The sequence below is a fragment of the Coptis chinensis genome, chromosome 4, assembly GCF_015680905.1.
Source record: "Coptis chinensis isolate HL-2020 chromosome 4, ASM1568090v1, whole genome shotgun sequence".
Classification (NCBI taxonomy): Eukaryota; Viridiplantae; Streptophyta; class Magnoliopsida; order Ranunculales; family Ranunculaceae; genus Coptis; species Coptis chinensis.
In genome coordinates, this window is record NC_141459.1 from 90,624,787 (window position 1) to 90,652,034 (window position 27,248).

The window sequence follows — 27,248 nt, forward strand, 5'->3', positions numbered from 1 at the left end:
TCTGAGCGTGGACTTTTTGGTAGATAAGCTTCGAGCATGGGCTCGAGCATGGGCTTTTATAGATGAGCTCTGAGCATGGACTTTTTTGTAGATAAGCTTTGAGCATGGGCTCTGAGTGTGGGCTTTTTTATAGATGGGCTATGAGCATGGGCTTGTATTGAATTGGGCTTTTATTGGGTCACATTTGTGGGGGCCGAAACAGATATACTTTGTAAATTCATTTTGATGTAATTTGGAACAAGTGTAATTTTATTTTATTTTTATGTTATTTGGAAATAATATTTGGGCTTTTATTTGATTTGATTTGATTTGGAAATCGAGTGATCAACTAAGTTGATTCGGACGGCAATCGAGTGATCGACTAAATTGTACAATGTTGTCAATATGATATTTTGATGTAATTTGGAATAAGTGTAATTTGATTTGATTTGATTTTACTTGATTTTACCCCAAACGACATGGGGAAGTCGTTTAACCTTTGAACCAAACGATCTGAACTGGTCGTTTAACCTTTGAACCAAACGGTTTAAGCTGGTCGTTTGAGAAGAGTTCTCTGTTTTTTCATGAAACGATCTGAGCTGGTCGTTTGAGAAGATCGGAGTTCTCTGTTTTTTCATGAAACGATTTGAGCTGGTCGTTTATAAATTCAAAGGAACGATGTGGCTGGGTCGTTTGAGCATTCAAGGGGACGACATGGCTGGGTCGTTTGGACAAAAAAAAAATTAGAATTTCATTTTGTCTTTACAACAATTTCATATCCATACAACCACACAAACATCTATTCATTCCAAGATTCATTCATGGTAAACTCAAATAACAACAAATTCTACTTAACATCCTTTCATTCCAAAATCAAAATTCATTCATTCCAATCAAAATTCATTCATTTAATCCATCAATTCCTTCCAAAGTTACAAATTGCAAAGTTAACAAAGTTACAAGCCCTAAACTGAAACAAATCATGAATTATAATGTCTACCACTGTACTTGCACCTAATCAAGTTGTACGCCTGTTCGAAGGAGGACCTTTCTTCCTCTGGAATATTATTCCCAGCCAATTGCAGACCTCTCTCTAGCATACGACTAGTTCATCGATGACGTCGTTCTGTCGAAAAAGGGAAATCAAGATAAGTTACCAATCGAATGCAAAAAATCACAATTAGATAAACTCAATTAAAAGTCATAATACTCACAATCAGTGTACAGTTGGGAAGTGTCTCTAGGGAGAAATGAATAGGAGGACGCTTAGGGTTTACCAATCGAATGTGAGAATTCCTCGCATACCAAATCATGTAGTTTAGATGACACTCCCATGGATAAGACGAGATAAGTCCTCGATTGCAGGGTTGGAACATGTGATTCTGCCATGACTCCCAGTAAGTTGGTCTAATATTAGTCCATCTCAGCTCATACACGCGTCTTGCTACAGTTCTTGTCGTCCAATTTGGTGTTGGAGGAGCTGTGAGTATAAGCTGCACGTGGCCCAACTAACGCACAACCCTTGCGACAGCGTAAAGCTCAACAATGTTGAAAAAACATATCAATCTCTCAAAAAATGCAATATCATAGATCAGGCTTGTAACTCTGACATTATTATAGGGATGCTAATCAACCTGAAACAAAATCAAATTTGTCATTAACAACTCCAATGATCAATTACTAAAAAATAATAATATAAACAAACTTAAATACTTACATTGAAACAATTCATATCATCAAGTATCACTCGATAATACTGCAATGCATGCTTTGTATCATCATAGTGAAGAGCGACTATTATGTGTCTATGAGCACGCGCCTCAGACAAGCTATAGTCCATGTTTGGGATTGGTCTGAATATTAAGAAGTACTCATAGATCCATGCCTATATATATATATATATATATATATATATATATATATATATATATATATATATATATATATATATATATATATATACACAAATAGTTAACATATTGATAGAATAATAAAATTAACATTAAAAATAATCTATAAAATACTAAAGTTTTACCTGTAGAAGAGTCATATAGCATATAACCTCTTTCACCTTCGCACATGTGGCAGCCCCAAGACTTCTATACAAAAACGCCAAAATTGCTACACCCCATGCATACTCTCCTATCTCACTAAATTTTATCAACGGCCTCAGATAACATAGAGGCACTCCAGTCCCAGACTTGTCAGTAAAAATGGCACATCCAAAGAAAAACAGGATAAAAGCTCTGACAGCTCGTTGGATTTCCTGCAAACTCGAGGCCTTCTCCACCACCTTCCCAGTAGTGTTACATATGGGCTTATCATGAACCTTGTTAGCAAAATGCTTCCGGAGGAATTCTAGCCTTACTTTAGAAATGAACTTGCTAGCTTCCATCTCTGCTTTAATCAAAGAAATGGGGAGACCCAGAGCACGGTGTAGGAGATTTACCAATTATTGTAAGTTCAACTCACTGTCCCCTTGCACCGCTCTTCCTCTAACTATGACTCCACAGATTTGCACAACATCATCCAAAGTCACAGTCATCTCCCTAAATGGCATATGGAAGGTGTTGGTCTCCGGATGCCACCTCTCCACAAACACAGAGACCAATGGTGGATCCATATGCTCGTGATAACTTAATAGGAGATCATACAACCTATTCCTTCTCAGCTCGTGCTCAAATCTCGGAGACTTTCTAAATTCATTCATGAAATCCCATTGGCACAACTTCGCTAAGTGCGAAACACACTTCAACACTCCGCGATCCTCCTGAAATAACCAAGCACGCATTAGACTCAGTGAGCATAAACAAAAGATTTTGTAAAAGAAAATCAAAGTACTAAAGAAAATCAAAATATTACCTTTTTCTCCCAAACATCGCGATCGACATGCACCGTATAGTCATACAACAGCTGTGACTCATATAGGCCACCCCCATTCTCACCTCTTTTGAACTCCAATTCATTATTGGATTTTCTCACAAAATCCAATACTATAGGTGTTTCTTCCACTGATGGTATGACTTCTACCACATTTTCTTCCACATCATCATCCTACTGCTCCTCCTCCTCCTCCTCCTCATCCTCATCCCTATTGTCATCCTCTTCATCGCCCTCCTCATCATTCTCCTCATCACTCCCCTCCTCTTCCACTATACTTTTCACACGATCCATATTTACTTCTAAACCTATATTGCTATCGCTATCTACACTATCTTCACTCGGAACTTCAAAAATTTCAGGAACCTCTTTTTCTTTGTGGTCCCCTCTACGCACTGATGTCGTGGTGCCCTCTCCCTTTCTTCTCTTTCTTTCAGGCGCATCACCACTAGACGAACTGCCGCCAAACAACTTCTGCACACCCTTGAATGTAGTTTTCGCTACATTCTTCACATTCTTTGATCGATGACCCATTTCTACAAAGAAAAATAAAACAAGTATTAGTAACTATAATAAGTTTAATCAAATCTAAATTATATTCTGATTTTTAACACTACTATTACAGTTCCAAAACTTTCAAACTTTCAAACTTCCAAAAATTCCAACAAGAATTACTTCGCAACAAAACAAATGTCATAATTAGTATACCACTAAGATTATTAAAATAAAAATCAAATACCATTAAATTCAAACAATTTCCAATAGATAATGCAATCGAACCAGATAAATTGCTATGTTCAATACAAATGAACCTAGTCTTAAAACAATGCTTCAACAATGCACCAGGTATATATAATTCCATAAAACTCATTTCTCGACAAATCAAGTAACCGAAGATTCTAAAACTAACCAACAAACTCTGGTATTAAACCAGACATTGCATTACTATTCAAATTAAGTTTCCATATATTCACCATTTCAGCGCATTTAACGAGGTACATTGCCCGTAAATCGGAAAAAGTATACAAGATACAATTCTTTCTACATTTCGAGCTATATTACAATTCTTTTGACATTACAAGCGCCACAAAATATAAACACTCTAAAACGGATAATTGAAATACACAAACACTCAAACACTACAAACACTCAACTCTATTTCTAACTCTAAATCTTGTATTAACTCATACAACTCATACAAAGAATATTTAAGAATATTAAACAAAAAAAAAAACATTCAAACGACCTCACTGAGTCGTTTGGGCCATTTCCAAAATGACCTCCCTGAATCGTTTGGGGCATCTTCAAAACAACTTCATTGGGTCGTTTCAATATTTTTTAAACAATACTTCGTTTTGGAGTCTAAACAACTTGCATTGTATAATAATCAATAATATAAACTACAAATTATTCAACAATAGGAACCACAAATTGATAAATTAGAGTTGAATTAAAAAAAAAATTAAACAAAATGCACTCACAAAAATTTGAAACTAAAGAAATCTTTGTTTACACAAACGAAACTATCCTTGTCTGCACTCCACAACAACCCAATTGAATCAACAAAGTCAAAATTTCTAAACTCTAACTCCAACTCTAACTCTCAAACTCAACTCCACAATCTCACTCAATCTCAATGTCTACAATGAGTATTAATAATGGCAGTTAGAATGCACAAAATCAAGTTTTGTTTTTGGTTTGTTTTTTTGGTGAGTAGCTGAGTGCTTGAGAGTGATGATTCAAAGATTGTTCCCAATTATGCGCGATTTAGGTGGAGGTGTATTGGGCTTGCTTTTGATTTCGCTGTTTGGGCTTGAGATTTGCGCGATTTAGGTAAGGTCACTTGTCAAATCAACTTGAGATTTGCGTCACGGAGGAATCCAAGCTCTAAGATTCCACTGGTTCACCATGCAGATAAGTAACCTTATTGGTCAAACTGTCAAAGCAGACGGAGTGTAAGGCGCAGGAGTCAAGAATCCAATGTGCTTGGAATGGTCCCTTGGCATCTACGGATTTCTTTAAGAATTGACAAGCAAACTAATACACAGATAATAATAATATGGGAAAGGGCGAAAGGCATAATATGGGAAAGGGCGAAAGACAAAAGACCCACCCCCAGGACTCCAATTTACTAAAGAGGTAGACCCAACCCATCACGGCCATGGGTTTTGCCATGCCCTACAGAGGATCCTTAAAGAAAGTAACAACCACAAAGTTTGGCTTTTGCAAGATCTGCTTACATAACCATGGGAGACCTTAATTGTGCTGGAATTGATTTAAGATGTTTTAACTCAATCAGTCTTATTCATTACGTCTAGGCCTCCTTTTGATTGCGTAAGAAGAATTAAAGACATAGAAATAACACAAATCATTGGCTACCATTTATTGAATGACTTCATAACAATTTTTCTTTTCATCATTATGCTCACCAAGACCCACTACCAATAATTAAAATATTAAAATTCATCCAATACATACTTTTATTTTATTCTTCCATTGATGCTAAAACAAGCTAGAGAAAGATCTTAAATTAGTAAAAACAAAATTATTACTAGATAATTGAATCATGCAACTGATAAGTAGCGCCCACACATTCATATAGCACCACAGGTAGCGATGATTAGGAGGTCCACACCACTACTTCCCGGCTGCGAATGCCTCTGCTGGGAAGGTCTTGGTAACACCAGCAAGGCTCTTGAAATGAATCTTTCCAGATGCGCCTTCATCGACTATAATTTCATTAACTGGGGGCCATAACATGAGCTCCTTTGCCTTAACTCCCTTGAGCTTTTTGATACGGTTCTTCTCGACGTAACCATGAATATCAGTGTCATAGCTGACCAACTTGCTGATCATTGTGAATTTATGTTCAACCTTCTTTGTTTGCAAGATCCACATGTAGCCAGTGCTCCGAACAAAGCCCACTTCAATAACATTTTCGAGTGGGAGAAGGCCCAATGGGAGCCCAAATTCTTCAAGTAGTGCAACAGACAATTTCATGCCCTCCTCATGACCTTTCATGACAATGCCACCTTCCTTTTCAGCCATGCTAACTTGATATGAAAGATACTTTTACTTTTTTTTTTTCGATGATACGATACTTTTACTTTTGAGTAGTTCTTGTTGAAGTTAGTTAGGGAAGATGAGTATAATTTATAGTAGGAATTGCAAGAGTAATGGACAAATTTGATGGAGTAAAACTAGTAATGTTCATTGGGCTCACCGTCCCAGTTGTATATATCCAACAAAGTCTGCACACATATTCAGAATCCTCCAAGGTTTTATTTAAGCCATATCAATGTGCATTAATTATTATGAGTGTTTTTCTTTATTAGCATCAAAATTTTGCACTAATAAGATGGTTTGACTGTTTCGCCGGATCACGTAATTTTATCATAATTTGATTAGAGATCCAATTTAAACAAGTTACGGTATGGCATACTCATCGGTCAGAGCTCCGGTTGTCCTAGAAAGGGGTGGAAAATACACGAACCTGAAGTTTGCGCTATTTTGTTACCCTTTTTCATTTCCAAACCATCAGCTTATGAGAAACAAAAACAACAAATATATATATATATAGTCCAGCTCCTAAAAGGACCAAGTACAAAATTTAAAACAACTGCAACTTCACTTACAAAATGATTTAAAATCTAATCTTTTGTATATATGATCTACTAACCATAAAGAACATCTCTACAAAAATTCAACTCGTTTGATATTCTCTAATTTAGATAAAAATTATTGTCCACTTTTGAAAAAATTATCTAACGGTCCAAAATGTCTAGTTTTTGCAATCATCTTTTGCCAATGTTAAAAATTGTCAAGCAAATTAAATTTTTGTAGAGATGTTATTTATGGTTATGAGATCATATGTAGAAAAGATTAGGTTTTAAATCATTTTGTAGGTGAAGTCATAGTACAAAATATCGCGATATTTGGGAATATCTATCCAGATTTTAGAGAAAGATATATAAATATCACGATATGTTTAGAGATATATACCACTGCAAATATTGGCGATATTTCAATAATATTTGCGATATTTGTGATATTTGGGGGTATTTTGTGATATTTGGAGATATTTTATGTATATAACAATTTTATTTAATATTTACCATTATATTTCAAATAAATATAAATATTGTATCATGATATATCAAGAAATATCCACAATATCCACGATATTTGTATGTAAAACAATGTCAAATATCTCCAAAGAGAGGGATATATCCACGATACATATCCAGAAATTGAATATCGATAAATACCCATATCCTGATATTTTGTACTATGGGTGAAATTGTGGTTGTTTTAGATTTAGTACTTATTTAAGATCTTTTTAGGAGCCGAGCTATATATCAGCCGGCTCCTAAAAAGATCTTAAATAAGTATCAAATCTAAAACAACCACAACTTCACCTACAAAATGATTTAAAACCCGAGTCCTAAAAAGATCTTAAATAACTACTAAATCTAAAACAACCACAACTTCACCTACAAAATTATTTAAAACCTAATTTTTTGTGTATATATATATATATATATATATGGCTACCTTGACAACTTATTTTTTGATATCTTATCTTAACATCTAAAACCTAAAAATGAATTTGTGAATTTGTACATTAAACTAAGGGCTGATTTTTAGTAGAGAAAATCTTCTTATTTTTTATAAAATTTCTATCAAAACTCGTCTCAATTGGATATGTCTACCTTTATTAAAAAAAGTGCTAAAAAATCAGCTCTTAGTTCATTCACTTCATTGTTTAGGTTGGGGATGTCAAGATAAGCTGTTTCCCTCATATATTTTATTGGCCTGGCCCTGCCAAAAGCTGGACAAACTCGTCGTTTGTCGCGGACTTACCCATTGATTAACTGGAATCGCTAGGGGAGCACAGTTGATGATTTAGGTTGTAAGCGGAGCTTCAAACCATCGGCCCGCGTCAATTGCTAAACGAGTTGCTGAATTCCCACCACCCAACTTGTGAAAATTAAGAGAATATAGCTTGCAAATCCTGATGAGAAATAACCACCATTTTTCCTCATCTCAAAGATCAAGAGAATGAGATAATAAATGTGCGTATTCATACAAACTGAAAAGCGTTCATAGAGAAGAAAGGTATTAACAGTTGGTAACATAGAACTGATCAAAGTAGTTCTGGCATCATGTATTTCATTCCCGTCAAATCATGTGGCCAACATTTATATATGACATACATCCCATAACTAGTATTTGTGAAAGAAGCTTCCATATGTCGGTCATTCACCACTTGCATATAGATGAGTCCACTCCTTCGCTACGAAGCACCAAGAAACAGATATCAGCTAAGTAGAATATAAGACATGCGGCTAGATTTCAAGGTAAACAAGGAACTCTACAACAGAAGGATCAAGTCAGTAAAGAAGGCCTCTAATAGCTCTAACTGTTCACACCTAGAGCACTTCCTGGGATCTATACTGGTAATCTGGTATGAATCTTGCAGTATAAAAGTCATGACAGAATAACTCAAACTACCTGTTTCAACAGCTTCAGTTTCGTTAGCCTTCCAATGCTTAGCAATGTTTTCTGAGAGCGGGTCATCTGGGTTAGGAGCACTCAGAAGTGCCTGGATGCTAATTCGGAGCACAGAAAAAAAGTTGAAAAGAATATCAGATCAATTAACTAAATGACAAACGCCTATTGAATTCAAATGGCCAACTTGCATTCACTCATTGAGGATATGGTCATGAGTTGTGACATTATAACTTAAAAAAACCACAGTCCTCACTCATCACATTGAATTCAAATGGTCAACTTGCATTAGCTCATTGAGGATATGGTCATAAGTTGTGACATTATTAACTTATAAAAACCAGAGTCCTTACTCATCACATTGAGTTTGTCCTGACAATCAAGTGCCAAACCGCGTCATCCAGATTTGAAATTTGTCAATTTATTCTACCTAGGGCCTATAATACCAGTGCACTGAAGAAGAATCAGGATCACAATAGGTAAGATCCTCGGAAATAGCACATTTAGCATACAAACGATCAGGATCAGTCTTTTAATTGCATTATAGACCCAAGGCATGCCATACAATCTACCTTAAATATTGTTTAATAAGCACAAAGTCAACTACCTTAGAAGTACCGTCCGAATCTGGAGAGCAGGACTCCACTTATCTTTAAGAATGTCCAGACATATCCTTCCAAGCTGCATCGACAAACAATTTTATTAAGAAACAGGAGTCATCAAAATGGCAGGAAAATGTATAGAGAAGGGAGATGAGTAACTTGCCTTGTCAATATTGGGATGGTAAATTTTAGTTAAGAAACGAACCTGTTACGAGAAGAGCCAACAAAAAAAATGTGTCAAAAATAACTGCAAAATAGAAAAACATTGCAAAAGATCAAGGAAGTAGCGAAAATGTTATATAGGGAGAGAATCAGTTCACATAAATCCCAAAAATTACAGTCAGTTCTAGAAATGTTGACTCATCTAATGAAATGACGTCAGTTCTAGAAATGTTGACAAATTACAGTCAAGTATAGACAGAGCAGACTTGCACATTTTAAAGGCTAATATTCAGTGAACCACTATGAGAATGTGTGTGGACTCTTGATGCAGTCACCAGAATGAGACATCGATGAGTCAATTATTGTATCTTATAATATGACCAACTGTTACGGCAAGTTCCTTGATCAATGTTTGTCTGGGTCTGTAATCTTGAGGGAACCCCTTTGGGTGGCTTCCCATTGCTTATAAAAAATTAATTGTATCTTACAATATGACCAACTATTTCTAGCTATCGTCAGATAAGGAATTCAGGACTGCGCTTATAAAGTTCAAGATCGTGCAACCTTAGAATACATCATTGAACTTAAAGTGCATAAGTGATAATCAACGTGATTTCAATAGACAAAAGTTAAGCCATTCAGAAAAGTGAAAATTACTGGTTTTAAACTATTAAAAAGTGTGCAATATGTGTAAGAATCCCTAAAACATGATGCGGTTCATCAAAACTGTGACTACATATTAACATGTAGGAAATGGTGAAACTTGATGATGCCATTTCTTCAATCATCACAAGAAGCAAACAACTCTGCCAGAGTTGAATTGTCAAAGTGTCATCAGAAGATCCCAAATTGCACATCAAAAGGACTGAAAAAACTCTGATGCCACCCACTGGCCAAAGGTAAACTAACACAGGCATGTATTTTTAACAATCATATTTTTTATTGTTAACACAGGTATCCACTTTACAAAATAAAAGCCGCCTCCTAATTGTATCTAGTGTTTCATCTGCATTTTATATTTTCCATTTAGGTGGGTGCACAAAATTTTCCATAAATAGGGATAGGTATTTGAACGAGATTATAACTTTGTGATATACACCCAAACTGTGAACAGCTACCCCCCAGTTACAGATCAACTCGCTAGCTCGAGTGGGATTGGAAGGTTAGGAGTCGGCCCAGGCTCAACCAAACGAGCCGAAGGGTCAATCTGCAGCCCGCCCAACCCAAAGTTAAGCCCAATCAAGGGCTCAAGGCAGCCCAAGTTCAAATGTGATTCTAAGCTTTGGTTTCCTGTGTTTCAATTGGGTTGGTCGAGTTACACAGGTTTCATCTCACAATAAAGAAAGCAAGACAAGCAAACCAAGCCCATTTATCCTAATGCCTATAAATAAGTTAGAAAAAGTTAATACTGATCCACACAATGCAACATAACATACATATTGAAAAATAGTTATAAGTTGTGAGTTTGGGTTCCAACTTGCAAGGGACCCAACCTAGCTTAACCGGAATTTTTTCAGTCTTAATAGTGCCCACCAATTAGCTATTTTCTTTCTAAATGTATTAGATCATGGAAGAAATTACAGGCTAGGGTTGGGTTGGCCTGCATAGTAGAGGAGCTTACTTGTCAAGAGATCCATGACAATCTCACGCCTTAAACTACATGCGATCTTCTACAAGAGCCACCATCAAACTTTATAAAACCATGTCTGATGTGCATTAAATTATTCAAATGCCACTTCAAACCTGATATTTTCATAAATCTCAGTCTCAGCCATTTTTATTCCAAAATAAGTTCTTTTACTAGTGTTTCAAAATATGGAAGATGGCATCTCAACCGCATGTGTTTGAAGGTTCTGTCTCATGACTTTGATATTACCTATTACTTCCTTACTTCTTTGCTCCTAAAGTAAGACCAAGATGGGGTCAAAACCACTATGTTTTACATAAAGGTAATATGTCCGAATATTGGAACAGAGTGTTAACTTTTTCAACCACATAAGTATGACATCCTCACATGACAACCATCACATCCTGATTTGCTAAAAATTAGTAGTATAGTTCCAACATTTCAGCTTACATTATTCAAAGAGAAAAACAGTCTGGAATATCAATACTAATGTAATAAAATACATCGGCATATTGTAGAAAAAGAAGATGCAAAATTACATATATTCTACATTCTAGCTCACCCATTTGACACATTAGTTCACAATTTTACTGTCACCGCAAATTTAAGTGCGTAAACAGCATGTATAAGAAGGAACCAGCTATAGAATCCCCCTAATGCTTAAACTCCATTACACAGAAACTAATTTAAGTACCAGTGTACCACTTAAAACTTAAAACTCTTAATCACATACCTTAGGTGCAGCCATTGGATATTCTTCAGGCAAAAATAGCTCCAGTTTGAAAACCCCACCTACATACATACGACAAACAACAAAAATAATTAGTAATAAACAATGTCAATGTGATAAGAAATGAAAAGAAGAAAGAAAGCAGCAAGGAAAAACAAAATGCACTATGTCATCACAGAAAAACCAAATTTAACAGCAGAGCAAAGCCTAATGCCTTCATTTCAGGACCCCAAAGACCAACTCCAACCGTACCTTATACTTGAGAAAAAAAAAACAGTAAAACTCTCTCCAACCATCACACATTCCCATAATCCCATAATCCTTCATTTGATTGAGCTTTCGACAAAAGTTGCTGATATAAATCCAGCACTCTAATACCTAATCCCCCGCTATTGAACACTCTCCGCAAAACATTCAAAATGGCTCTTCTCCGCTACCCCAACTGCTTCGCATAATACTAGTACATAGTAGGTCCAACTCCATTAACGGCTATCTTATAATTTTGACGATAATCGTCTGGTCAAAGCTGGTAAACTAAAAAATGGGAAAATTCCCACAACAAACCATAACATCTGGTCAAACATCTGGGAAAGAAAACTACATCTAATTAACTACCTTCATAAGGAGATTGGGATGGACCAAGTATCATAACATTGAAATATCTCATATTCTCTTCAGACGGAGACGCACTAATTCCCGGTGCTGCATCATCAAAATTCATATTTAATTTCTAGCTGTAATCAAATTCAATTGACCAAACAAACAAACAATACCTGGTTCACTTAAAAGCCGCTGAGTTTCCTGTTACAAAATTGATAATTAGAAAAAAAAAAAAAAAAAAAAAAAAAAAGAAGAAATGATGATGACAATAAATAAAGTGTTTGATTAAATTAGTGAATGAATAAAAACTTAAAATTAAGTAACCTTGATGATTCGTCTTGGTAGATTACTATTCGCCATTGCAGCTGTCTACTGGGTCAAGACTGTGCTGGGTTTGGTTTTTTTTATAGGAATAAAATAATAAAATAATCAAAATAATATTGCCCAAAACTCAGTCTACCTGGCACTAATAATGCACCGTATTCCATTACAAATTACTAACTATTTTAATTCTGATTGTTACACTACATTAACCGGGAGTGACTCTCCACGCGAAAGTAAAAATGGCTAAAATTCAAGTATACCCCTCACGTGGCGCGGCCCGGCCCAACCGAAACGACCATGAGTTATAAACGACCACTGTTCATAAGTTTATACCTAAATATAATGTATGATCAGTAAGAAGTAAAAACATATATTAGAGTATGAACATGAGCTATGAACATCAATATAGTGTATGAAGTAAGTTAATCTATTTGGGTATGAACAATCACTGTTCATACTAAAATGACAGAAATAGTAAAATCGGAAAATATTTGCTTTAAATCCGAGCTATTTGTCTTTACGGGTTATTTTCACTTGAAAATTGGTTTTTCGGGTTATTTTCACCCGAAAATTGTGCTTGAGAGTGATTAAAAAAAAGGGAGTTTTAAGTTTTGCCCACAATTATTTAAGTGATTTTTTTTTTTTTTTTTTTTTTTTTTAGGGTTTGGCCATTTTGGTCAAAAAATGAACCAAAACTGAACCGGAATTGTCTTGAAATTACTTAGTGGCGATATTGCCCTTAGTTTCAGGGGTAAAAAGGAAAATTACATGTTTTTCTCCCCCAATTTGATCTCAACCCACTACTTTTGAAACAAATTAATAATGAGCTCCAACTAATTTAACAAACTCAATATTTACAATAATACCACTATATAATTGGGTGTTTTCTCTTTCTTTGCAAATTATAAATGTCTAAAATTATCCTTTTGGATTATTAGGACATTACACCAAGTTAAAACTTAGCTATTAAGTTAAGATGAAGAAAATGTATGGTTTTGTTTGTTGTCAATGGCTGCTCTTCATGTGGATGAAGATGCCTAGATATCCAGTCTATATATTGGGAATAATAATGAAAATGTGTATCGGTAACTTAGATTGGGATTAATTTACCAAACTTAAATCAAGCCACACGTAGTTCTTGAGGGTGGCTTTGATAGGTGTTGATGGTGTACATCAGGTGCGACACATGTATTGATGAGTACAGATGTGCGGTCGAGATGAATGACATGTTTCTATAAAGGCACGTGGGTAGTAGCTATAGGCGTTTAGGCTTATCTGAGTTAGCATAGGGTGTAATGATGTTGCGTCCTCCGTAATGATGGTGGATGGCTATAATGATTCATGTATTACGGCGGGAAGGAGGCTTAAGGACAATGTTAGTAATGATGACAGTAGTAGGTGATGACGTCACGAGATGGGGTCGAGTGATGAGTCGTTGGGGTTGCTAGAGTATGCGAGTCTTCAAATGTAGCAAGTGTTTGGAGTCGTCTACGAGCAGTGGCGGAGCTAGGGGGGGGTCCCAAGGTACACCCTGGCCTACCCTCAACATTCTATAAAAAAAAATATAAATAGTTATCACTTAAGATTTAAGACTTAATCACTGTACTCCACAAAAAAAAAAGGCCCAAACAAACAATAAGCCCATACATACTTCTCTCCTCCTCTCTTTTAGTTTTCTACCCGATCTCCTTTGCTATATTTTGCTCCCCCCCAAAAAAAATACACACACACACACAATTTGTCATTGATCACTCTAGATTTTCCCACTAATCCACTAGCCTACTCGGGTGTGTTTTTTCAAACAATTAACATCCTTACACGGTTTTATTTTTAGTTTTCTTTCCTCTCAGTCAAGATTTTCCTGGCATGAATTATATTCTTACAGAATGGGTCATTACAACACGTAGTAACTAATATGGCCACAGTCTATTAGCATATATTAATTTTTTGTGAAAACGGTTTCAGGTTTTGAAGTCTGTTTTAATGAGAATCTGTCTTATTTGGATGTGTTGGTCGAGGCGTTTCATATGTAAATGTTTTTAATCCATATTCATGATTGTTATTCTCATGTGATCTCAAGTTTGGTGTATATAACCTCAGTTTGTATTAATCCAAACTTACTTATCGAAGTAAGTTAAAAATTTATTCTTTCCAAGTACATTGGATACTTAGATTCCTCTAAAAGTACTTACTATATAATCCATGGGGTTTCTCATTTAAACAATTAACCGAAGTTGTTTTCATTTAAAAGGAAACATAACCTGAATTTCATTACTGTTGCTTGTGTAGGTAGGTGAAACATGTTAGATACTACATGCAATGAGCTTTATCAAAAACTTAACTTTTGAAATTAGGTATTATTTTGTAACTTTTTTTTTTCTCATGCTTTTTAATCTCCGGTTCTTGTAAAGAGTTATGGGTGTGAGCTTAAAAGAATATGGATCTCTTTTGAATCAGATTGAAACAATCTTTGAAGTGTGGGAGTTCTTCCTTCAAAGTCTTTTTCTAACTTTCAAATTAGGATTTTGTGCATACCTTGTTTAGCAAATTAAGCTTTGGTTTTGAGAAGTAATAATATCATTTTTTTTAAAGGGCTGGTAATATTGATCATATTAGAATTCCCATTTTTTTTTCTTAGGTGTGATTGTGTTGGACAAGGGATGTAAATGGGGCGGGTCAGGGTTGGCTCACCCTCACTCAATTTCTTGGCTCCGCCATTGTCTACAAGCGTGACGGGTATCCGTATGTCTGGGGTCACGTTATATTGAAAGAGTCGTTGCATGTGAGTCTTGTGCACATCACGTATCTGGTGGGATGTCCCTTACACAAATCACTTTAATTTCTTAATGATCTATTTGCAAAAACTCCAAAACACCATATTTCTTCAAATGGGTTCTTCAAATTCTTATCAAATATTCAAATTTTAATATATTTTGAATCTATTAACATTGTTAAATTGATAATAATATAGTAGAAGGCGACGAAAAAGATCAATACTTCAAGAAAATGAAAGAACTCATGGCATGTCTTTCTTCCTTGATCATATGGTTACAAATTACCACCCTATTTATGTCTTGAAAGATGTTTATTTGTTAGTATGATGATTGGAAAAATGTTGATTTGTTAATATGTTAGTTTGAAATTTACACAATTAAATAATTCTACTTAACAATTTATTCCTCATTAGGCTTCATAATCACTCCCTCTAATTGGGGGGGGGGGGGATTAGCATAATATCATTGGATTAATTAAACTAAGACAATAATGTAAAGAAATTGAATATTAAAGAACTAAGCTTTTTATTGATAAGTTATAATGGAGGTTACACTACAAACTAATTACTTAACTAAACCTAACTAAACTAAATAGAGGAGTAGCCAAGTTTTGTTTAGCCTTAACCCTCTTTATATAAGAGAGGGTTAGGGTTACATTTTCTTGCATGGGCCAAAAGGGGGACTTTGGACCTCTAATGTGAGCCCAAAGTCTATTAGGTTAAGTCTAAAGAGGCCACAGCTGCTGGAAATTACTTCAGTGCCCTTTTTGTCCACTTTTACAACTCTGATTGGGGCAAGGCTGGGTCAATTGGAAATTTTATTCCGAGCTAGTCGTTTTGAAATAAACTAGGCCCAATTCCGATGCCCGAGTCCAAAGATACACCTATTTGAAGTTCTGTTAACTTTTCTATTCCATTTCTACCCGAATTGACTTTGGCTTCCCAGTTTTGACTAGGCTTGAAAAAGGTTTTTTTTCCTGATTCTTGGGCTTTAAACATTAGAGCTCTTCTAGCAATCATCTTGACTTGTTTTCCATGCAAAATGACATTTTTAAGCACATAAACAGCTTCAAAACCTAAAATACACAAAAACACGCAAACAGTACTAACTCTTATTTATTATAAATATAATTGGCCTAAATATAATACTATTAAAGGGTTTAAACTATACTTTTGGGTGCTTATCAACTGCCTGGGGACTTATCATTGCCAACATTTGCTAACGTCTCTGTGATTTCATTTCTTGCTTGTGACTTTAGATTGCAAGTGGTCTGACAGTTCTTGAGAGATCCTTTGCTTTGGGGGTAAGTTGTCAAGAAAATTCCAGTGTAGTTGTTATAGGTGTGTAAGGCTATAAAGGTCTTTATATTACTCAACGCATTCAACCCCAATGTCCTCTATCTCTTGCAAAACCTTTCTATTCTCGTCAGTTAAACACATAATTTTGTTTGTGATTCTTCTGGCCTGCACTGACTTATGGAAGTACTCAGTGTTACCATCTCCATATTCCACAGTTTGATCTCTTGATTTTTGTCTTGTCATTTCCTCTTCATCTGCTGATGCCTTCACATACTCGCGAATAGTTGTCCTCTCCTTTTGAATCTGTTATGTATTTAGGGGATTGGATTGTAGCTAAGTTTGAATGCTATCCATATCCATCTTTTTCTCTGTGACTCTATCATTCACATTGTCCACTTTGTCTCGATTCCACCTGATGAGAGCTGCTTTTGTTATCTTGAGCTTCTTCATAAACACATACATTGGGTTTCCCACCACTGAACTATTCCACGCTTCCTCCACTGTTTCACTGAATTGATCCTCTCTCACCCAAAAATTGTAGAACCTAAAAGCTTTCTTACTTTTGTTCCTCTGCACTACAGAACATACTACCATAGGTATATGGTAAAAAATAGCTTTAGGATTTAGGAATTCTGCTTCATGATCTCCAAAAGTGCTTTATATCTAAATGTATAAATACATTGAGTTTCCCACTACTGAACTATTCCAGGATTTATTTATTAGTGTAATATGTAGTTTTCATAGTATTTATTGTTATAAATAATATAAAAATATAGCTTGTAACATTAAATATATGGTTTTATTTAACTTATTATTGAATGACATAATTATTTATATCAATATTTAAAAAACGACTCGTTCGTGCGGTATTTTTGTATTTTTAGTACATATTTTTTAATAAGACCAATAAAAAATGTGTGTAAATAGTGAATCTCTTAGGACATCTCCAATGGGGGGAGGGGGTGTAATTTTACACTTCAACATAGGTGCCCCTAGGATTTCACACCCCAACTATATTCTCTTGTATTCATCCAAAATATACACACTGGATAGTCTCCAATGGGAGAAAGCATAATGTGTATTCTAAAAACACGGATGTTACTCTTAGTGATGTCCCACTTTTAAGAGAAGAGTCACGTTTCATTGAAAAATAAAAAAACGAACAGAGACGCCCTCTTTCTTCTTCTTCAACTCCATTCCATACCATTTCTTCTCTTCCACTACTGTATTACTGTTTCACTGAATATATGTGGTGATGGTTAGAAGGAATTTGATTTGGAGTGATCAAAATCAGTTTCTTCCATGCCGCCTCCATCTACTGCAATTGTTACAGGAATTACTGATTTGTTAAGGTCATCTGATGTTGATTAATAGAGTAGCATGTTAAGAAATCGAATTATACGATTTGTACTTTTGGTGTGAGATCATCTGATTATGTGGGTTTGGAGTATTGGTTTTTGGGTACAATTGGTTTCGATATGATCTACAAGTATTTATCTCTTGGCTTTGGGCATCGATTTTGCGCGCCTCTGCTTTTCAGGCATCATCGTTATCGTGTAAATCTGTAATAAACATTTCCTCATTCAATCTGTGTTGTATGTTTAGATAAAACGTTCTCTTTTAGGGACGGTGAGGAAACACTTTGATGCTGGTTAATAATTTTCAATCATGCAATTCTTAATTTTGAGACAAAGACTATGTCAATCACCAAGACCCATTTCGAACCCAATCCCATTCCCCAACCCAATAAAATTCAACAACCCCATAACAAATTTCCACTCATTCACCTCAAATCCAAAATCCCATTTCATAAACAGTCAAAGTTTGAGCAAATTTAGTGGAGAATCAGACCCTTGCCGTCCTAGAAAGTTATTATATGCCGATGGTTTCAATAATATAGAAGAAGATATGTTGAAAGAATTAGTATTGAAGTTGAAATAGGTGGCTTCGAGAGAGACAAAGAAATGTTGCCATTCTTTGCACATCTATCTGTTTTTGAGTTTGGATCGTGTGTGGTTGAAACATCACGTTTGAAATATATTTTATTTGGACGTGTGCTTGAGTGTCACCCGAGCTATTTATCAACTAATAGCGAGATGGGGAATTCTCCACCCGCTATATCAACTAATAATAGTCTATTATTTACGGTATACCATTCCTGGAAAGGGTTTTTTGACACATGGGGTGTAAACTTGACACTTTATACAACCCCCCCCCATTGGAGATGCTCTTAAGAATCGAAATGAAGAACTGGAACCGAGAATACCCGCTAGGAACTGATGGTTATGGGTATGGTTCTACAATTTTAAGAACCGTAAAACACCGGAACCAGAATTGGAACAGTAAAATTCAATAGTTCTTGGTTCTTATAACACTAAGAACCGGACCGTTGACCCCCTACGCGACAAAGAGATAGACTATTCATAATTTCAAGAATTTAAAAGATGATTCCAGAGGTATTATTGAGTTCTGAGTTAATGGATATAGAACAGGATATCTTCCTATATTATAAAAACTAGAATGGTGCACGTGCTATGCACGTTTTTCTATCTCTTCTCATCCTACCATTTCTCTCCCTTCCACGTGTCCATCAAAAGCCCCAACAACTTTTCTCTCTTTTAGATAGGGGTAAATTAGGTAAATAAATAAAAAATAGAGGGGCAAATAACAAATGACGAAATAACCAAGAGTTACATAAAAAATTAATAAACTACTGTTGCGGGACTGTAGCTAACAGTCGCGTTCTTTAAAGTATTTTAGATATGGAGTATGATGAACAGTGTTGTGGTGTACGTCTCAGGGTTGGTTTTTTTTTTTGTTATTTTTTTTTTTTTTTTTTTTTTGTCTTTTTGTAAGGGTAGAATTGTATTTTCAGTGTTTGTTAAATTATTTTAAAAAATAACGGGTTCTGCGTGTTTGGAAAAAGTAGATGGCATAACAGTAATCATTTGATTTTCAAAGTCTTAAAAAACCAAAAATGATGGTATAATGGTAATTATTTGATTGTTGATGTCTGAAACAGAAAAACGGTGGGGCCCTGTTGATTTTGACGTTCGTTCGCAGAACGTGTTTTTTGCTAGTGTTTCCAAAAAAGGGAAAATCCAAAATATCCATATTCCTATCCTAGCTTGCCTCCAAGAAATATACGTACACTTGATTTCTTTCGGCAATTATTTATCATGGCTTTGATCTTCAAACCTTCAAACAATCTCTATCACTCACTTCCTCGAAACTCAACTTCTCATTTACTGAGAACACCATCTTTCTACACTCCAATATCCTGCTTCCGGCTTCCCCAGTCCCCAAATCAAACCCAAAGCTCAGATGACAAGTTCATTATCGTTGGTGGTTCCAAGCTATCTGGTCATGTTCACATTAGCGGGTCGAAGAACTCAGCATTGGCAGTTCTTGCCGGAACTCTTTGTTGTTCTGGAAATTCAAAACTTCATAACATTCCTAATGTTTCTGACATTAGAACTATGATATTAGTTCTCGAATCATTAGGGGTTGAAGTCGATGTATATAATGGAGAGGTAACGGTTGATACCCATGGGATTCGCTCGCTTGAGCCATGTGCGGACGCTGTTGGGAAGATTCGAGCTGGGTTTTTTGTTGGTGGCCCGTTGCTTGCTCGATTTGGTGAGGCAATGGTTGCACTCCCTGGTGGTTGTGACATTGGGGCTCGACCTATCGACATATACGTCCGAGGATTCCGTGCGCTTGGAGCTACTGTTGAAATGAGGTGATATTCTTCAATTCCTTCTACTGCTAAATACCCTTTAGTAACAGAGTAACAGCTTAATTATCTCTACAGCTGGTGCAAAATCTAAACTCAATCCTAGAAGAACCAAAAATAAAAATAGAAAAAGAAAGCCAAAGTAGTCCCAAACCCCATTGTCTTGTTTCTCTTACATTCTTACCTTCCCTCATTACAACTTCTTAACCAATATTTCTTGTCAATGAATTGACATCCAGGGTTTTGGCAGCTTATCTTAAAACACTAAGTAATTTAACTTTAGCTTGGACCCAATTCTACAACACTCACATAGCGGACTCAACACCACCTCCATATCTTCTGTATACCACCATCACCTCCTTTGTTTCGTCTAAATACAACTAGATAGTATCATAGTAATTACAAAATAGAAATTTATCAGACCATTGCCAATCAGGAGAAACAATGGAGTTGAATTTAATTTTTTAATTTTCTATAATCTAGTTGAATTTAATTAAAAGTGCAGTTGAAGAAGAAAATTAACTTATCCCTTCTCAAGATCAAAGGGTTGAGATTGAAAAATTCAGGGAGAAAGAGCTGAGCTGAAATAAATAATAAAAACTCGAATAAGTAAAACTAAAAATAATCTCTCGATAAATCAGTTGTTTGTCAGGCCTGTGCTTCAGTGCTTGGAGTTTGAAAGTGGAATATGGAAGATGAAAGTAGTGAGGGAACAGAGTATTCTTTCCAACCGCAAAATACCCCACGGTTGATGCATAGACATCTAGATGGGCGTCAGAGTATGAATGTGGTAGAAAATGCTCAGTTTGGAAGAACGATATAAGTAAGATTTGTGGCCTAACTAATTTATTTTATTTTAAGAAATGTATCATATGATGAAGCGGTGATATACTATTGTAAGCAGGGTAAGAGACTAAGAGCATACATATATTACCTACTACAAAGAAACAGGGAAACAGCATAATATAAACACAAATTAGCTTTGGTAGTCTGACAAGGATCGCACAAGGGTTGGTGAAGCTGTGAAGCATCGGTAATCTGACATGTATCAGAAAAACATATTAGGCTGCACTGATCTCCAGAATTTGAATAGAAATCTGATTTGCATCTTACAAAAGTTAACTGACACAATTAGTAACTGGTTTACAGAAAGACTCGACTGAACCTGTTGGTAACTTTTACAGGCAACGTCAATTGTATGCCTGTGCTAAAAATGGCAGACTCATTGGAGGAAAGTTTCGTCTAGATTTCCCTAGTGTTGGCGCAACTGAAACTCTAATGATGGCTGCTTCCATGGCTGATGGAGTGACAGTTCTCTCAAATGTAGCCCAGGTATGTTTAAGTGTTCTTTCTCTGGCTTTTATAGTTCAAAAAAGCTACTCGCATGAGTAGCCATATGAATGGAACAGAAATTGGAATGGTGGAGGATCTGACTTTTTTTACTGCAGGAACCAGAGGTAGTTGATCTTGCGCAGTTTTTAACCCATTGTGGGGCTAGTGTGGAAGGAGCAGGGAGCCCCACTCTTGTTATAAATGGTAGAAAAAAGTTACAAGGTCCTGAATATAGCATAATACCTGATCGTATTGAAGCTGGTACATTTATGCTTGCTGCGGCTATCACTCGTTCATGCTTCTCAATGTCACCCATCATCCCTTGCCATTTGTCTGCCGTAATGGACAAGCTTTCAGTTTCAGGCTGTCAAATCATACAAAAAACACCCAACACCTTGGAGGTACTATAGCATCTGTTGCTATTCTGTTCATCTTTTTGATCAACTTCCTAAATTAGTTATGATTTCCAGATAGCAGCGACGTCAAAGACTAGAGGTAGTCTTCAAGGTTTCAGTATTAGAACGGGTCCATATCCACATTTTCCTACAGATCTTCAACCTCAAACGACGGTGCTTCTTACAATCTGTAACGGCTCCAATATTGTTGAGGAATTGGTTTTTGAAGAGCGTATGGGTCATGGTACAAGTTTGTGCAGTTTGCTAAAGTTTTGCATCAAAGGAAAATTAATTTGTCAGTTGTGGCATGGTCTTTCCACGATTTCCTTTCAATATCCCTTTTGCTCTGCATTCTAAACAAATTTCACTCTATGTCTGGCAGTACGAGAGCTAGAGAAACTTGGAGCGAGAATCCGAGTTTCTGGAAGCACTGCATTGGTTTACGGGAAGGATCAAGGAAGGTAAGCTTTTCAATTACACCAAGTAAAATGTTGTGCTCGACATATCTGGATGGCAAAACACGCTCATTCCTATAAAACTGTTTTCTTCCAGCTGGTTCTTGAGGTTCCAATGTTGTTGCAAAGGATCTAAGAAGTGGAGCTGCACTTGTTTTGGCGGAATGGCTGCTGAAGGGATCACTGAAATTGAGGGTGTAACTCATATAGATCGGGGTTATGAGAATCTAGAGATGAAGCTTCATTCTCTAGGAGCAGATACTGTCAGAAGACCAAGCTCCCTTGAAACTCAGCTATAACAACTGAAAACCACGCAAACATATGATGATAGACGTAAGGATCATCTAGTCTGTAAATGTTCTTTCTTCCTTTTTCTTTTTAACATTATCGGGTGGCATAGTTCATATTCACATGACTCTCAATACCACCCCAGTATATAATGGTAGAGGTAGCTTTCTCTGCAAAAGTCTTCTCCTCATATCTACTCTCATTCTCTCAACCTCCCAAATGGTAGTGTTTTGAATTTGTTCGAACTTGGAACGCACATTTTCATCTCCAAGGGTGTTCTTTGGTTTAACCGTCTAAATCATAACATTTTTCTTACTTCAACCTATAATGTTAAATAAAATGGTCTCTATCTGAACCATAATTAATATTTAAAATAAACTAGAAGCGTGAACAGTAATACTCCAGGAGACGAAGAAAAAATAAGCTCATATCATATTATATATTGAGTATACAGTACAACCCAGTTACAGCTTGAAATGAATTACCATACAGTGAGTACTACAGACTAGCTGCAATGAATGTGGAAGACTCTTGTTGCTTTATGCTGTCCACAACATGAGCAATCACTCCAGTACCAGCATTATGAAACCATTCATTTTTAACCTGGACCAAAAATAATGACTGAGTTACTGAAATGAAAGAACATACAAAAACAATTTCATTTGCAGTGATAACTTGAGTTGAATCTTACATGAATATTGTTGTGAGCAAAGAAGGGCCAGAATGCTGAATGAAAGCTGACATCAATTTTCTTCCATCCTACCCTTTGAAGTCCACGTATCATTTCCTCTAATGACAGTTAAAATAAATGTTTGTAAACAAGATCAAAATTTCATCAAACAGGTACCCAACACGGTAATTATATGACTAATGACCTCCTACCTTCCATGATCTCATGGTACTCTGTTGTGTTTTGAGTGTTTGGCGAATTTTGTGCGTCCTTCTTTGCTTTGGCTGCTTCTTTAGGAAAATGAGGGCCGTCAGATGCCAATGGGGGACAATAGTCCACATCTACAACATGCTTGTAACCATCCAATGAGCGTTGAGGAGGCTGTCAATTAGTAGAAGAAGAATTCAGAATGGGAAGAGCAATATAAGGAGTTTGTTAAGCTCACTAAACTTCTGTTTTCAGTTCCCATTACATGTGCAATGTTGGCATTTATGCGACTGTCACATGCCCAATCCAATATTATTTACATCTCGTCCCTAATGGTTTTCAACAAATATGAGCTACTCATTAGTAAGTTTTTTTTTATTATTATTATTATGACTCCTTCTGAATTGATTGATTGCTTACTCAATTATCAGATTGGTCAAGTATTAAAAGTTAAAGCTGGTAAATGTTTAGTTTAAAAACATTAGTCACCAACTCACCTGCACAAGTTCTGTCTCTCTTCTTATAGATGAAGTCCGCCAGCCAACCATATCTATATGATGTTCAAGAAAGCTGATATAAAAAGTGAAAATTCTTCTATTAACAGTTGAAATCCAATACTAAGAATACTGTTAACTAAATTTAGTATGGAGAGGATACGGTCATATGACACGTTCGCATAAAGAAGACGACATCTAAAAGCACCAAGGGCAGACCTGCGAGACAAGAGAAGCTTATAAAAAAGGTGGTCTTCAAAATATTGACTCCAGTCAGAAGTAATGAAACATTAATTAAGATATAATTTATCTTGACTTACAAAAAATTGCCATCTTCACAATCTGATGCCATTCTAAGAAGAAGAGGTGGTTTGCTGGGTTGACCATCTGTAAGGAACAACTGGCTGCCAGTTCTTCCAACCAAAACGGAAGCTATTGATGGAACAAGTTTTTCCAAGATGGGGACTCCCAAGAGAAGCGGAAGCTGATAAACCAGTTACAAATTTTAGAGTATTCAGTCACTTAAAATACAGGAGAACTACAACGAAACTGGAAAAAAAAATGAAAAAAGGAGGTGGGGGAGCGAAGCAATTCCACACACATCAAACAGTCGATGGACACCTCCTTAAAACCCTTCAGTTCGTATAAATATAATCATTCTTGTTTCTTCTGTTGCTCCAGTTCTACAATTCTAAACTATATCAAATACAGAAAAGTGGCACTTGGAACATTTGTGCCAATATTGCTAACATTTTCTCACTAGAACTTTTTCATGGTAATCTTGTTGCATATCTGTCGCAGAAATCCCTGCTGTTACTGGTAATTTCTACCTCCTTAACCTCAAGTCTTAACTCATACTCAAACTGACTACGAGAGGTCAAGAGTGAGGGTACAAGAAGAAGCCAAGTAAAGCAACGTAATTGACCACTACATATTTGTTTTATACTTGACAGAAAAGATGTGTGAGAAATTATTTGGAATTGAAAAACTATTCAAAACAAGATTTGCAACAATGGAGAAAGTGGCATGAATGCTGGAAAAGTCATATTTTACGGCATTGAGAATTAGTAATTTACTTTTTCTCCATCAGGGACGAACCTGTTTTCTCCCTCTAACTCCTAGATGCGGAGTAGCCAGGGTGATAAAATTTATAGGCTCCAACCCAGCAATTGTGCCCTGAATTGAGGTGCAAGTTGACTTTTCTAGATTTCTATCTCTTGAACCAGGGTCCTCTTCAGGCTGAGAATTGAGCGAAACATTTGAAGAATAAAGAACACCAATTGCGTATCTTGCAAATAATCCTCCAAGAGAATGGGCCAAGAAAGAGATTCTTTTTAAGCTTTCTGTGTTTTTACAACTTGCTTCACCTGTTCCAAACAGATGGGGCAGTTTATATCTAAAAGGCAACAAGTAATGTCACTAAAACAAAAACATCCATTATTGAGTAAACAATCAAACCGAATACATTGAGAAGTTGGCACCAACGCATTTGTGAAGACTCACTTCATCTGCTAAAAGCGTCTCCCAGCTCCATCAATTCCACCAAAGGTTTTGTGTAGGTATTAGATGAACTTGCTGCATAGAGTGCCATGTTGAAGCTTTAACAACTAGAATGAACCATATAGTATAGCGTATTACAAGTAAATAAACAATTAATTAGCAATGCTCTAGTGCAACCTGACAGGTTACAATCACCAGAACGAAGTTCACAAAAAATAAATCTTAATAATACGAATTGAGAAGAGTTGCTTTAGAATTATAGACACACTTCTACTATCAATAAAGTCATACCGTAAATCAGAAAATTGCTTCCCAGTCTCTTTTTCAACTCTGCTTCTACATATATCCAGTCATTAGGGCTGTAACTCAAGCAAAAGATTGGTATCAAAGCAGGATTCACTATAAATAGGTACATGTGCTATAAACACCAGGATAATTAGCAAATTATGGAGAAAACTTCACCCTATCTTGAAAATTTTATTTTATGATGACATCTCTAACTAGACAAAGCCCCAACACTCGGAAACTACCCGGTTAAAAACGAACAAAATTAGGATTAAGTTTATTGTACTCTATGTTAGTAATTGTTTATGAATATAGAAGGGTCATCCACAATGATAATTAGATCAAATACTAGTAATTTGCGCATTTCCTCTTTCTAATTCAATTGCTGAGTGAGTTGATAAAAGCTACAAAGAGTTTTTTTCATTTTTAATTCTCATAAAAACTGTTGGACACTAAAAAAAATTTAAATCTACCTTGCAAATATGCCATGAACAAGGACAAGAAGATGATCTGGCTCATCTCTCAACTTTTTAACAGTCTTGGGCCTTGCAACATTCCCCTGAGTACTGCTGCTACTCATTCCTTGTATTTTAAGGTCTGTATTCTTGTAAAAACTAGTCAAACCTGCCACAAATCCTCTTCCTCAATACTTTGTAAATTAAATAAACCTTAGAAGAATGAATTACCTGAGAAATTGAAAAAATTGAAGAGAGAGGCGGGTCGAAAATCAATTGTTGAATAAGACTGGCACGAAAAAGAAGAAGAGAAGCTACCACTCCCATTTCCATTTCTAAGCTTAAAGTTAGGAGTGTTATTATATCTGGCTTGAATTAAAGGCGCAGAACACGATGCCATTATGTTTTTCTTGAATTCAGTTATGTGTCAGAAGATAATGATCTTATCATTACCGCCGTCAGATAGATATATCCCATACTTTCTTCTTCTGCCTTCTGCTTTAACGATAAGTAAGGCTCTATTTTTAGCTTGCAGTTTCTGGTTGGTTATTGTTGAAATATTTGACTTGACCCTTTTTATTCACAGTTTCTCAGTTTGACACGTATACAAACAGCATGAAAGTACAATTACCAAGTACAGACTGTTAAAAATGTCAAAGTTATTCTTCTCTGGAGTCTCTACTAATAATCAGACTCTTGTTTCTCTCCAACTTCTTCTTCCAACACTGGTGCTTTGAACACTGACATTGTGTTTTCTTGTTCAAACCTGAAAATTCTACTTCCTCTTCTCCATCATTACTCCTTGTTGCTACAGATGCTGATCTAACACTGTTATCTTTCTTGAGTGCAACATTAATATTATCTGCTGCTTCTGGTGATGAAGTAGTAGTAGTGGTTTTCATTTGCTTTTCTTTAATCCGAAACCACAACTCTCTCATCTTCTC

The 27,248-nt window shown here is 35.9% G+C and overlaps 4 protein-coding genes and 1 long non-coding RNA gene across 7 annotated transcripts; 1 reads left to right on the forward strand and 4 right to left on the reverse strand.

Moving 5' to 3' along the window:
- Window positions 1-814: 814 nt before the first annotated feature.
- On the reverse strand, window positions 815-1,711 carry LOC147505578 (uncharacterized). The gene is made up of 2 exons (XR_015220632.1): window positions 1,194-1,711; window positions 815-1,105 (listed from the first exon to the last, which is right to left on the reverse strand). It is a non-coding gene; the product is annotated as an uncharacterized LOC147505578 (long non-coding RNA).
- A 3,507-nt stretch (window positions 1,712-5,218) lies between these two features.
- LOC147505579 (uncharacterized) lies at window positions 5,219-5,988 on the reverse strand. The gene has a single exon (XM_086558066.1). The coding sequence runs from the start codon at window positions 5,905-5,907 to the stop codon at window positions 5,497-5,499; it is 411 nt and encodes a 136-aa protein (XP_086414192.1). The 5' UTR covers window positions 5,908-5,988; the 3' UTR covers window positions 5,219-5,496.
- Window positions 5,989-7,877: 1,889 nt separating this feature from the next.
- LOC147505580 (ubiquitin-conjugating enzyme E2 36-like) lies at window positions 7,878-12,582 on the reverse strand. Of its 3 annotated transcripts, none has more exons than XM_086558067.1 (8): window positions 12,416-12,582; window positions 12,265-12,292; window positions 12,107-12,193; window positions 11,495-11,553; window positions 9,136-9,177; window positions 8,978-9,051; window positions 8,374-8,471; window positions 7,878-8,155 (listed from the first exon to the last, which is right to left on the reverse strand). In XM_086558067.1, the coding sequence occupies exons 1-8, from the start codon at window positions 12,449-12,451 to the stop codon at window positions 8,118-8,120; spliced, it is 462 nt and encodes a 153-aa protein (XP_086414193.1). In that variant the 5' UTR covers window positions 12,452-12,582; the 3' UTR covers window positions 7,878-8,117. The 3 variants fall into 3 exon arrangements, with proteins under 3 accessions (XP_086414193.1, XP_086414194.1, XP_086414195.1); XM_086558068.1 differs by having other exon boundaries at window positions 7,878-8,150; window positions 12,416-12,548; XM_086558069.1 differs by lacking the exon at window positions 9,136-9,177 and having other exon boundaries at window positions 12,416-12,548.
- Window positions 12,583-19,516: 6,934 nt separating this feature from the next.
- LOC147505581 (uncharacterized) lies at window positions 19,517-22,871 on the forward strand. Its single transcript, XM_086604160.1, has 6 exons — window positions 19,517-20,229; window positions 21,408-21,555; window positions 21,672-21,956; window positions 22,026-22,194; window positions 22,333-22,411; window positions 22,503-22,871. The coding sequence occupies exons 1-6, from the start codon at window positions 19,667-19,669 to the stop codon at window positions 22,702-22,704; spliced, it is 1,446 nt and encodes a 481-aa protein (XP_086460286.1). The 5' UTR covers window positions 19,517-19,666; the 3' UTR covers window positions 22,705-22,871.
- Window positions 22,872-23,100: 229 nt separating this feature from the next.
- On the reverse strand, window positions 23,101-26,675 carry LOC147505582 (Hydrolase-like protein family). Its single transcript, XM_086558070.1, has 11 exons — window positions 26,536-26,675; window positions 26,323-26,446; window positions 25,856-25,923; window positions 25,550-25,639; window positions 25,163-25,431; window positions 24,385-24,548; window positions 24,228-24,283; window positions 24,068-24,120; window positions 23,576-23,744; window positions 23,385-23,482; window positions 23,101-23,296 (listed from the first exon to the last, which is right to left on the reverse strand). The coding sequence occupies exons 4-11, from the start codon at window positions 25,551-25,553 to the stop codon at window positions 23,192-23,194; spliced, it is 918 nt and encodes a 305-aa protein (XP_086414196.1). The 5' UTR covers window positions 25,554-25,639; window positions 25,856-25,923; window positions 26,323-26,446; window positions 26,536-26,675; the 3' UTR covers window positions 23,101-23,191.
- Window positions 26,676-27,248: the final 573 nt, after the last annotated feature.